The sequence below is a fragment of the Musca domestica genome, unplaced genomic scaffold, assembly GCF_030504385.1.
Source record: "Musca domestica strain aabys unplaced genomic scaffold, Musca_domestica.polishedcontigs.V.1.1 8, whole genome shotgun sequence".
Classification (NCBI taxonomy): Eukaryota; Metazoa; Arthropoda; class Insecta; order Diptera; family Muscidae; genus Musca; species Musca domestica.
Genome location: NW_026712409.1, coordinates 14,186,815 through 14,199,955, shown reverse-complemented (window position 1 = coordinate 14,199,955; position 13,141 = coordinate 14,186,815). Strand labels below are relative to the sequence as shown.

At 30.5% G+C, this 13,141-nt stretch overlaps 1 protein-coding gene across 1 annotated transcript in view; it reads left to right on the top strand.

Annotated features, from left to right (window-relative positions):
* The window catches only part of LOC101894195 (uncharacterized), a 215,473-nt gene that overhangs the window by 176,572 nt on the left and 25,760 nt on the right, over positions 1-13,141 (top strand). The window contains exons 3-4 of the mRNA XM_059131107.1: positions 11,760-12,044; positions 12,118-12,593. Coding sequence (XP_058987090.1) covers positions 11,760-12,044; positions 12,118-12,593 — 761 coding nt within the window. The remainder of the gene's footprint in view (positions 1-11,759; positions 12,045-12,117; positions 12,594-13,141) is intronic.

Below are 13,141 nucleotides of genomic sequence, written 5' to 3'. Positions count from 1 at the left end.
TGGAAAAATATTGTTATCGACAATATTTTCTATGGAAAAATCTTGTTATCGACAATATTTTCTATGGAAAAATCTTGTTATCGGCAATATTTTCTATAGAAAATCCTGTTATCGGCAATATTTTCTATAGAAAATCCTGTTATCGGCAATATTTTCTATAGAAAATCCTTGTTATCGACAATATTTTCTATAGAAAATCCTTGTTATCGACAATATTTTCTATAGAAAATCTTGTTATCGACAATATTTTCTATAGAGAATCTTGTTATCGATCATATTTTCTATAGAAAATCCTGTTATCGATCATATTTTCTGTAGAAAATCCTGTTATCGACGATATTTTCTATGGAAAAATCTTGTTATCGACAATATTTTCTATAGAAAATTCTGTTATCGACAATATTTTCTATAGAAAATCCTGTTATCGACAATATTTTCTATAACAAGAATCTTGTTATCGGTAATATTTTCTATAGAAAATCTTGTTATCGGGAATATTTTCTATAAAATCTTGTTATCGACAAAATTTTCTATAAAAAATCGTGTTATCGACAATATTTTCTATAAGAAATCTTGTTATCGACAATATTTTCTATAAAATCTTGTTATCGACAATATTTTCTATAAAAAATCTTGTTATCGACAATATTTTCTATAGAAAATCTTGTTATCGATGATATTTTCTATAGAAAATCTTGTTATCGACAATATTTTCTATAGAAAATTTTTTTATCGATAATATTTGCTATAGCAAATGTTATTTTCGGTTATATGTTCTATAGAAAATCTTGTTATCGACAATATTTCCTCAAGACAATCTTGTTATCGGTAATATTTTCTATAGAAACTCCTGTTGTCGACATGATTTTCTATTGAAAATTTTGTAATCGACAATCATTTTATCGACAATATTGTCTGTAGATAATTTTGTTATCGGTTATAATTTCTTAATAAAATGTTGTTATCGTTAATATTTCCTAAAGAAAATCTTGTTATCGACAATATTTACCATAAAAAATATTGGTCTTGGCAACGATCAAATCTTGTGATCGATAACACCATTGAATATAAAATACTGGCAAATATAAATTTTGCTATCGACAAACTATTTTATGAAAACTGGGTTGTTTTTCTGCTGAAAATATTTTTATCGATAATATTTGTTATAGAAAATATGATCATCCACAAAATTTTCAATTGAAAATCTTTCTGTTTATTATTTTTTTTTTATTGCCTCCCACAATTGAAATTTTTTCGTACAAACACAAAAACATTAATGAACCCTCATAATAAAGATATTATAACACCTGCATAACAGACTGCACTTCCCTAAATGATTTGTACAAATTGCGTTAATAATTATTAACAATTTTAATTAACAAAAAAATAACAATAATAAAATAACAAATATTATTTTATTGTTATCGAAACCCCACAATACATTTCCTTCAATAATTTCCTTCAATAAAATAATAACTATGGCTAATATTTGATTAAAACCATAAACGTCTTAACAAATATCGGTAGGCTAGCCTACACGCCCATCTTAGCTGGCAGTCACTCAGTTTTCCTCACATTTATTTTTTGTTGTGGCGCTATACGGACTTTCACGCACCACAAGAGTTCGAAAAACAGAAAGACTTTTATTGGCTTGGTTAATGTTTTTATTTTTTTTATTTTTTAAAATATTACTAATTCAAAAATGCAATGCTCCGTTGTTGTGTTTTCCTTCCAATTCAAAGGTTGGGAAATATATTTTCATAGCTGCAAATAATGCAAAGAAATAAAAAATACATTGCACTTTATTGCATCAAACCAACAATAAATTACCAATTTTATTTTCTCGATTTTTTTTTGTATTGTGGTTAAATTTCCATTTTTTGTCTTTTTTCAACAAAGAAAAAAAAATCAATTAAAAAATTTTACATAAAAATATTAATTTTCTCCACGGCTGCAGTATCAAAGTAATTATGTATGTAACTGCCTCTCCGACTGAGGTTTTTCACTTTGCTTATTCGTTGACGACATTATTAATTGCTTAATTATGTTTTTAGTGTAAACGCTGTGTAAACATTACATATTTAATAATTATTTATAATTTTTCATCATCGACTTTCTTGTTGGTGTGTGACAATATTTTAGCCGTTCAAAAGACATGGAGTTGGTCTTTCTCTTCTTGGCGACAAAGGCAAACAAACGAACGAAAGACTTAAGCAACAAACCTGTACGAGTTGATTGAACGTCATAATATAAGAGGCCAGCGAAACTGTTATCGTAATTGCCCGATAAAGTTGTCAAATGGTGAAAAATTGTTGGGTCTAACACACTAATTGCTATTGCGTGTGGTGGGAAATGTGATCTATTTTCTTGTGAAAACTATCGATCAATGACATAATTTCAATATGGGCAGGCAGCGTGAATTTTATGTTAGACATAAAACACGATTTTTTTTATTGTTATCGATAATATCTGTTACAGAAAGTCCTCTATTTTCATGTAGTGGAAATTATTTCTTTTTCTATTAAAAAATATAAATTCTTGCCTCCAAACCCCTCCATCACCCCCACCACACATAATTATGAAATAACTGTCTATCCGACATTTCAACCTCAATTCGATGTCAAAAATAGCCTCCATTAAACATAATCGATCTTCATTTACATATTATCCGTACGATAGCCTCAGGAATCGAAATGTCCAAAATCATTTCCTATAAATATGTTACAAATCGAAAAAAAATCTCAAATCAAATTGCTGTCAATCAAAAACCAATTTCAAATCGTCTGTGGTTTCGATTGAAATCAAAAAATATAAAGAAAAAACAAAATTCGTTAAATAACTGATGATTGAATCGAATCTGACAGTTTGATTATGCGGTAAACGCTTCTAAATGAAATTCTCAAATCCGTTCAAATCGCTGAACATTAATAATATTTATCAGCGAAAATTTATCACAGCTATTATGGCCAAAATCATATCAATCATGAAGACCATTAATAAAACAAAAATCGCAGGGAAGGGGAAAAGGTGATGCTTATGTAACCGCTAAAAGATGACTAAGCTGTGTCAAAAATAACTTTTATTTTTTCTGGATAATTATCAAATATTAAACAGCCTATTGCGAATGTCTGCTAAGGCTGAGGGTAATTATTTCGCGTGTTATGTGTCCTAAGGTGAAACTTTATGAGTCAAAATCATTTCAAGAGTGTTGTTAACAAGGTTTAATTAGGGGTAATCAGGGGTCTATAATTCGATTTTTTTAAGCTCAACGAGATGATGAAAAAATTTTCTAGAGAAAGTCATACCGATAACAAGATTTGAAACAGGAATCGACAAACAATTTTGTGAAAAATGATGCCAATTACTGAAACTTTTTTATTGAAAACAGATCCGATAAAAAAAATACCCCCTGGTAAACATTACCATCGTTCTCCACTAATAAACAAAGGATGTTTTTATAAAAACAACAATAAAGGGACAAAACCTGACCATTTTGCAACAACAAAATATTTTCGATTACCGGATTTCCTATAGAAAATATGATCGATAACAAGATATTATATAGAAAATATAATCGATAAGATTTTCTATAGAAAGTATAACCAGATTTCCTATGGAAAGTATTATCGATAAGATTTTCTATAGAAAACATTATCGATAACAAGATTCTATAGAAAATATTATCAACATCCAATTGCTTTGTGAAATATATATTATCGACAAGAAGGTTTCCTATGGAAAATATTATCGATAACATGATTTTCTAGAGAAAATATCCTCGATAACAAGATTTTCTAGAGAAAATATTCTCGATAACACGATTTTCTTTAGTAAATACAGTCGATAACAGGATTTACCATAGAAAATATTATCGATAACAATATTTTCTATAGAAAATATTATCGATAACAATATTTTCTATAGAAAATATTATCGATAACAATATTTTCTATAGAAAATATTATCGATAACAATATGTTCTATAGAAAATATTATCGATAACAATATTTTCTATAGAAATTATTATCGATAACAATATTTTCTATAGAAATTATTATCGATAACAATATTTTCTATAGAAATTTTTATCGATAACAATATTTTCTATAGAAATTTTTATCGATAACAATATTTTATATAGAAATTATTATCGATAACAATATTTTCTATAGAAATTATTATCGATAACAATATTTTCTATAGAAATTATTATCGATAACAATATTTTCTATAGAATATATTATCGATAACAATATTATCTATAGAAAATATTATCGATAACAATATTTTCTATAGAAAATATTAGCGATAACAATATTTTCTATAGAAGATATTATCGATAACAATATTTTCTATAGAAAATATTATCGATAACAATATTTTCTATAGAAAACATAATCGATAACAATATTTTCTATAGAAATCGATATTAACGATAACAATATTTTCTATAGAAAATATTGTCGATATTAATATTTTCTATAGAAATCGATATTAATATTTTCTATAGAAAATATTATCGATGACAAGATTTTCTATAGAAAATATTATCGATGACAAGATTTTCTATAGAAAATATTATCGATGACAAGATTTTCTATAGAAAATATTATCGATGACAAGATTTTCTATAGAAAATATTATCGATGACAAGATTTTCTAAAGAAAATATTATCGATGACAAGATTTTCTATAGAAAATATTATCGATGACAAGATTTTCTATAGAAAATATTATCGATGACAAGATTTTCTATGGAATATATTATCGATGAAAAGATTTTCTATGGAAAATATTAGCGATAACAAGACATTCTATAGAAAATATTGTCGATAAGCTGTAGAAAATATTGTCGATAACAAGATTTTTTATAAAAAAATATTGTCCACAACAATACTTTCTGTGGAAAATATTGTCAATAACAAGATTTTCTATGGAAAATATTGTCGATAACAAGATTTTCTATAGAAAATAATATTGATAACAGGATTTTCTTTAGAAAATATTATCGATAACAGGATTCTCTCTAAAAAATATTTTCGATAACAGGATTCTTTCTAAAAAATATTTTCGATAACATGATTTTCCATAGAAAATATTGTCGATAACATGATTTTTTTATAGAAAATATTGCCGATACCAAGATTTTTAATAGAAAAATTAACGATAACAAGATTTTCTTTGGAAAATATAATGGAAACTCATTAGTGATCACACACAAATATGCAACGAAAGTCCACTTTATCTTCACAACATTTCGCTCGTGCCATTAGCATAGATTTCCATGGATCTAATGGCCATTGCTCACAACAACAAAAAGAAACGTTGCTGCATTTCATCCATGTCATGTCTTATGTCATATTTGGTAATGGCAACATAGTTGCTGGCTTTGGCTTTCCCGCTCTAAAACCAACTACAAAAACTGCCACATGATTGGCTTTATTATTTTCTTTTGGTTTTCCATCAGGCTTTGCATTAAGGTTTTTGGTTGCAGTTATGACATGGACGATGATGATGGTGTAGAGGCAATAATGTCTCTGGGAGTGTGGCAGAATTGCTGTTATCAGCTGCTTAGCTACATGTTCAACAAATCACTTGACAATGCTCTTTGTGTGTGTGTTTTTCCAGGGGTTTTATGGTCGGTCCCCTTTGCGGGAACTGCTGCATCTCCAATTGTAATAATGTGGTTTTATAAAGTTTGAATTATATTGTTGTCTTCCTCTGTGGGACTAGCATCCCAACCTCAGCTTTGCGTTTATGTTTTTTTCTTTTGGTTTTCCTCTTGCTTTTGGTTTTTTTTTTTTTTTTGGCTTTTTGACGATAAAACCATAAGAGCATCACATAAATTGACATTCCCCACAAACGGCCGTTATAGCTTCCGCAGTGAATGTTGCGTTTTGATGTGGTGATCCATATCCTCTTGGTTTTGGAATATGTTTTTTGTTGTCAGTTTTTTCTTTATTTTTGGATTTTAGATAGAAAGTAAAGTGCAAAGGAAAGTCAAGATATTCATAAATACAAATTAGAGATGCATTTATCCAGCGGAGATGATATTGAAAACAAAAGACTTAAGAAACGAACATGAAAGTTTTATTATTTACTTGGCGAAAAAAAACGTTGTTGTTGTTTTTTGACAATTTGTCATCGACATTAAATGGTGGTTAAAGATGACGCGTTAAGCTTTATTAAAAGATACGAGGTGTGAGCGTACAATTCTTTTTATGGAAATTAATTTCGACAACACGATGTTAAAAGTCGTAGCTACCAGATTTTGTATAGAAAATCGTGTCGGAAACAAGGTTTTCTATACTCATGTCAGACCCAACAAAGTATATATATTCTTGATCAGCGTAAAATTCTAAGTCGGTTTAGCTATGTCCGTCTGTCTGTCTGTTGTAATCGCGCTATCTTTCGAAAGAATTGAGATAGAAGGCTCAAATTTTGCACACATGTTTATTTTTCCAGTAGGCAGGTTAAGTTCGTAAATGGGCCATGTAGGTCCACGTGTTGTTACAGCCACCATATAACGGTATCTCCCGATATTCTGTATTTTGAATATTTTAGCGAAATTATTCACCGGAATAGTTTGAAATTTGATATTTGAAGTTCGTATTGTATACTACAGCCTACGACAGAAAATTGTCTCTGCAGGTCCAAGTCTTCGTATAGCCCCAATATAACGGTACCTACCGATATTCGGTATTTGGATTTTATCGACATTATAACCGATTTTTTTAAGTTTTTTTTTAAAATATCGTAATGGCTTATGACAAATGTTACCTACGCAGATTCATGTCGTCGCCCTAATATAATAGCTATATTCGCTGCCCGAATGTTGTACTGCGATATTTTGGTCCATTCCCGGCGAAGGGCTTCCTTGAGGTGATCGACACTTTGGTATTTTTAGTGCCAACCTTGCTTTCCAAAATACTCCAGCCACAATAGTCCAACGGAATGGTATCCGGAGATTTTGGTGTTCATTAAGCGCTGAAAATGAAGCGAGGAACCTCATTTTGTAACCATTCTTGGATGGCGTGTGCTGAGTGCGATGGTGCTGAATCCTGTTGGAATGTCCAAGGTCTGCGGTCAAAATGTTTGCGTTCCCAAGGCTTTAATACACCCCCCAGAATATTTTCGCGATAATATTTGGCATTTATTCTGATGTCACGGTCGATTAATACGAGCTTTTATCGGCTGTTATGGTGGCCCACACCATCACCATGGCCGGCTTGAGGCTTGAGTTCTGGTGGCCAACCGAAGATGCACATTTTCAGCTGACTTCTTTGCCAAGTAAACACGATATTTTTGTTTGTTTAAAAACTGCTGGACAACAAATGTTTTCTCATCGGAGAAAACCGGAAACTAAATTCGCCAGTTCACCACCTTCGACCAAGCGAAGCAGTCTTTTGAGTCTATTTTCTTTCTGTTGCGGTGTAAGTTCTTGCACTTTTTGGAATTTCAATGGCTTTACCCCGAGCTTATTTTTCAATATTTGCCGAATGGAATATTGCGATATGTTCAGCTCACGAGCCATTTTTCGGCCACTGCGACGCGGGTTTCGATCAAGTCGCTTCTTTACTTTTCGAAACATTTCTGCTGATGTTGCTGTTTTCCTGTTTTCCGTCCGCTTCCTTGACATCGGGCTACGCCAGTTGTATCAGGGTAACGAACGATGGTACGAAACACAAAAGATTTATTCACATTTAATTGCTGAAGTGCTCTAACGATAGCCACTTGTGGTTTTCCAGCCAAATATGAAGAAATCACACTATCACGCTTGAATTCCATCACGAATAACTTTTTTTGCTGGAAAATTCTCAACAAAATGCTTTTGGAGGCTTTTAAGCAATATCATGATGTCGGACTAATGGCTTAGAAATGACAGCAGTCTGAAATTGGTTGCAGTTTTTTATCTCACTCTGTATATCAAAATTTTCTAGCGATTCCCACATTTATCTATCTATCGTAGTGCTTTCCTATAACTCAGACTTCTTATTATTATCCTATAATTTAAATTGTGGCAACGACAATAGATACCAAGAACAACCATCCAGCCAGCCATCCATCTATGGCTGCAGCAATTTGCATTTCTTCCCTCAAGCAATAGGCTTTTCTTTCTTTTCATCTATTTTTTTTTTCTCTGGTCGTTTGCATTTTCCACCTTTCCACCATTATTCGGTTTCATTTGCTTAGCAGCCATTCAGCAAAAGGTGTTGCGGCAATTTGCCATAACCGTCATTTTAAATAAACTGCTGTATACTTTTTGTGAAAAATGAAACCGAAGCTGAAAGTTCGAAAGAAAAAAGTGGACTAATAAGACACAGGAGACGACGACGGTGCAGATGATGACGGTGTAAAAGCAAAAAATTATATCCATGGCTGCATACAAAGTATGGAGCAGAAGTTGTTGCCACTCTTTTGATGGTTTTACTGTTGCACTTTGCAGTGCAATAAAATTTTTACAAACCATTGACTTTTTTTATTATTATTATTATTTTACCCAGCAGTTGCCAGTAGTAGTCAGATACTTTGTGGACGGAGGCTCATAAGAAAACAAAAATACCATCCATTATCTAGAGTTGTTAAATGAAAGTATTAGCATATCAAATATTTGATAGAGTGGAAATTTGAGTTCATTAAGAAATGGAAATTGTCCATGAATCTCGGGGAAGGAATTTATCGCAATTGTTTGTTGTAAGAGTCTCTAGAGAAGGCAATAATATCGAACATTTTTGCAGAGAAAATAATCAGTTCTTTTATAAAAAAATATTACCGATAACAAGATTTTCTATAGAAAAACATATCGATAACTAGATTTCCTATAAGATATATTATCGATAAACGAATTTTCTGTAAAAAATATTACCGACAAAAAAATTTCAATAAATAAAATTTTATCGATAAGTAGATTTTTTATTGTAAATGTTATCGATAATAATATTTTCTATAAATAATTTTTATTTTTATATTTTCTATGAAAAATATTATCGATAACCTTATTTCCTCTATAGAAAATATTGTCGATAACAAGATTTTCATTGAAAGTATTATCGATAACAAAATTTTCTATAGAAAATATTGTCGATAACAAAAATTTCTATAGAAAATCTTGTCGATAACAAGAATTTCTATAGAAAATATTGTCGATAACAAGAATTTCTATAGAAAATATTGTCGATAACAAGAATTTCTATAGAAAATATTGTCGATAACAAGAATTTCTATAGAAAATATTGTCGATAAGAAGATTTTCTATAGAAAATATTGTCGATAAGAAGATTTTCTATAGAAAATATTGTCGATAAGAAGATTTTCTATAGAAAATATTGTCGATAACAAGATTTTCTATAGAAAATATTGTCGATAACAAGATTTTCTATAGAAAATATTGTCGATAACAAGATTTTCTTTAGAAAATATTGTCGATAACAAGAATTTCTATAGAAAATATTGTCGATAACAAGAATTTCTATAGAAAATATTGTCGATAACAAGAATTTTTATAGAAAAAATTGTCGATAACAAGAATTTCTATAGAAAATATTGTCGATAACAAGAATTTCTATAGAAAATATTGTCGATAACAAGAATTTTTATAGAAAAAATTGTCGATAACAAGAATTTCTATAGAAAATATTGTCGATAACAAGAATTTCTATAGAAAATCTTGTCGATAACAAGATTTTCTATAGAAAATATAATCGATAACAAGATTTTCTACAGAAAATATTATCGACCACAAGATTTTCTATAGAAAATATTTTCGATAACAAGAATTTCTATAGAAAATATTACCGATAACAAGAATTTCTATAGGAAATATTATCGATAACAGGATTTTCTATAGAAAATATTACCGATAACAAGAGTTTCTATAGAAAATATTTTCGATAACAAGAGTTTCTATAGAAAATATTTTCGATAACAACATTTTCTATAGAAAATATTGTCGATAACAAGATTTTCTATAGAAAATATTGTCGATAACAAGATTTTCTATAGAAAATATTGTCGATAACAAGATTTTCTATAGAAAATATTGTCGATAACAAGATTTTCTATAGAAAATATAGTCGATAACAAGATTTCCTATAGAAAATATAGTCGATAACAAGATTTTCTATAGAAAATATTGTCGATAACAAGATTTTCTATAGAAAATATTGTTGATAACAAGATTTTCTATAGAAAATATTGTCGATAACAAGATTTTCTATAGAAAATATTGTCGATAACAAGATTTTCTATAGAAAATATTGTCGATAACAAGATTTTCTATAGAAAATATTGTCGATAACAAGATTTTCTATAGAAAATATTGTCGATAACAAGATTTTCTATAGCAAATATTTTCGACAACAAGATTTTCTATAGAAAATATTTTCGACGAAAAGAGTTTCTATAAAAAATATTGTCGATAACAGGATTTTCTATAGAAAATATTGTCGATAACAAGATTTACTATAGAAAATGTTTTCGATATCAATATTTTCTACAGAAAATATTGTCAATAACTGGATTTTCTATAGAAATTATTACCGATAGCAGGATTTTCTATAAAAAATATACCGATAACAAGATTTTCCATAGAAAATATTACCGATAACAAGATTTTCTATAGAAAATATTACCGATAACAAGATTTTCTATAGAAAATATAATCGATAACAAGATTTTCTACAGAAAATATTATCGACCACAAGATTTTCTATAGAAAATATTACCAATAACAAGATCTTCTATAGAAAATATTGTCGATAACAAGATTTTTAATAGAAATATTGTCGATAACAAGATTTTTAATAGAAATATTGTCGATAACAAGATTTTTAATAGAAAATATTGTCGGTAACAACATTTTTAATAGAAAATATTGTCGATAATAAGATTTTCTATAGCAAATATAACCGATAACAAGTTTTTCTATAGAAAATATTGTCGATAACAAAATTTTCTATAGAAAATATTGTCGATAACAAGATTATCTATGGAAAATATTGTCGATAACAAGATTTCCGATAGAAAATTTGGTTGATAACAAAATTTGCCCTCAAAAATATTATCGATGATCGAAAATACTGTCGATAAAATTATTTTCTATAGGAAATATTACCGATAAAAAGTTTTTTTTATAAAAAGATCAAAATGTTATCGACGAGGATATTTTCTATATAGAAAATGTCATCGATGACAAGATTTGCTATATAGAAATGTTATTGATAACAAAATAAATGTTATCGATGACAAAATTTTTTTATAGAGAAAATGTTATCGATTACAATTGTTTCTACATAGACCAAGTTATCGATACGATTTACAATAAAAAATTTAAACGTTAAAAAAATTTTTCTACAGAAAATGTTATCGATTATCTATTGAATATAAATCGATGTCAAGAGTATATATAGAATATATTACAGATAGCAAGATTTAGTATCGATAACATGATTCTCTATTGAAAATATTGCCGATAACCCTATTCCCACATTCATTTCAATGTGTTCCGGTTTTTCCATCGCTCATAATTTTCCCAGATATCATTCATTGCATGCTACCACTTGCTGTTATTTTTATTGTTATTTTATTTAAATAAATAAACCATTTTTATTGTTGTTATTGTTATTCTCGCACTTAATTGTATTCCGATTTTTGTCTCAACTCTATTGTTAATTGTTTGGTTTTAGATTTCTTTGTTTTTTGTTTTTTTTTTTTTTTTCGTTGACTTGATTTGGTTTCTTCGGTTTTCATTATCGTTTCAGTGCCTGTCAAGTTTGCACACCCAATGCCACCAACACGGTCTGGTCTCACTGTCAATGCGTCTTGGCTGACGGTGTTGAACGTGGCATTTTAACCGCCAATCGAATGATACCCGGTCCCAGCATACAGGTGTGTGAGAATGATAAAGTTGTCATCGATGTGGAAAATCACATGGAGGGCATGGAGGTAACCATTCACTGGCATGGTATCTGGCAGCGTGGATCACAGTACTATGATGGTGTGCCATTTGTGACACAATGTCCCATCCAGCAGGGCAATACATTCCGGTAAGTGGGGGGGGGGGGAGAAAGAGATGATGGGTTGTGATATAATATGTAAATGCATTCTCTTCCCTTGCAGTTATCAATGGACTGGCAATGCTGGTACCCATTTCTGGCACGCCCACACGGGTCTCCAGAAGTTGGATGGTCTCTATGGCAGTGTCATTGTACGTCAACCACCCTCGCGGGATCCCAACTCTCATTTGTATGATTTCGATTTGACCACCCATATTATGTTGATCAGTGATTGGTTGCACGAGGATGCCGCCGAACGTTATCCCGGCCGTTTGGCTGTCAACACTGGCCAAGATCCCGAATCGCTGTTGATCAACGGCAAGGGTCAATTCCGTGATCCCAACACCGGCTTCATGACAAATACCCCCTTGGAAATATTCACCATTACACCGGGCCGTCGTTATCGTTTCCGCATGATCAATGCCTTCGCTTCGGTGTGTCCAGCTCAGGTGACAATCGAAGGTCATGGGTTGACAGTTATTGCCACAGATGGTGAACCAGTGCATCCGGTTGATGTGAACACGATTATTTCATTCTCGGGTAAGTTGACGTTTTGTTGTGTTGTTGTTGTTGTTGTTGTTGTCTTTTGTTACGTTTTGCATAATGTTATGCATTGACTTTTGTTGTTATTGTTGTTTTAACACTGCACTGTTTAGTGATGTGGGTTTTAGAACCGAAACCACGTTACAATGAACAAATTTCAGAGGGTCAATAATTTTTACAAAAAAAATGGCTTGAAATTATTTAGAAATGCATTTCGAAGTTAAGTTGGTCTCTTCAGTTTCTCTTCTCAAAGGGAAACAAATATGATCTCCTCAGAAGAGACCAGCTGACCAATCGTTCATCTTGGAGAATTAATCTCGGGTAGGATAAAAAAAAAATAAAAAGTATCAGTCGGTTGTGTCGACAGATGTATACCCTCAGTCAATGTTCGATTTTTTAAATATGTTTTGTCTTCTGTTTGGTTATTTAAATTTTTTGACCCTCTATGGCGTAGGTTCCGAAAGAGTGGGCCAATATTGGCCATTTTGTTTCGGACATAAATAAATATGATATAAATATTGGGACGCGCCAGGGATGGACTATAT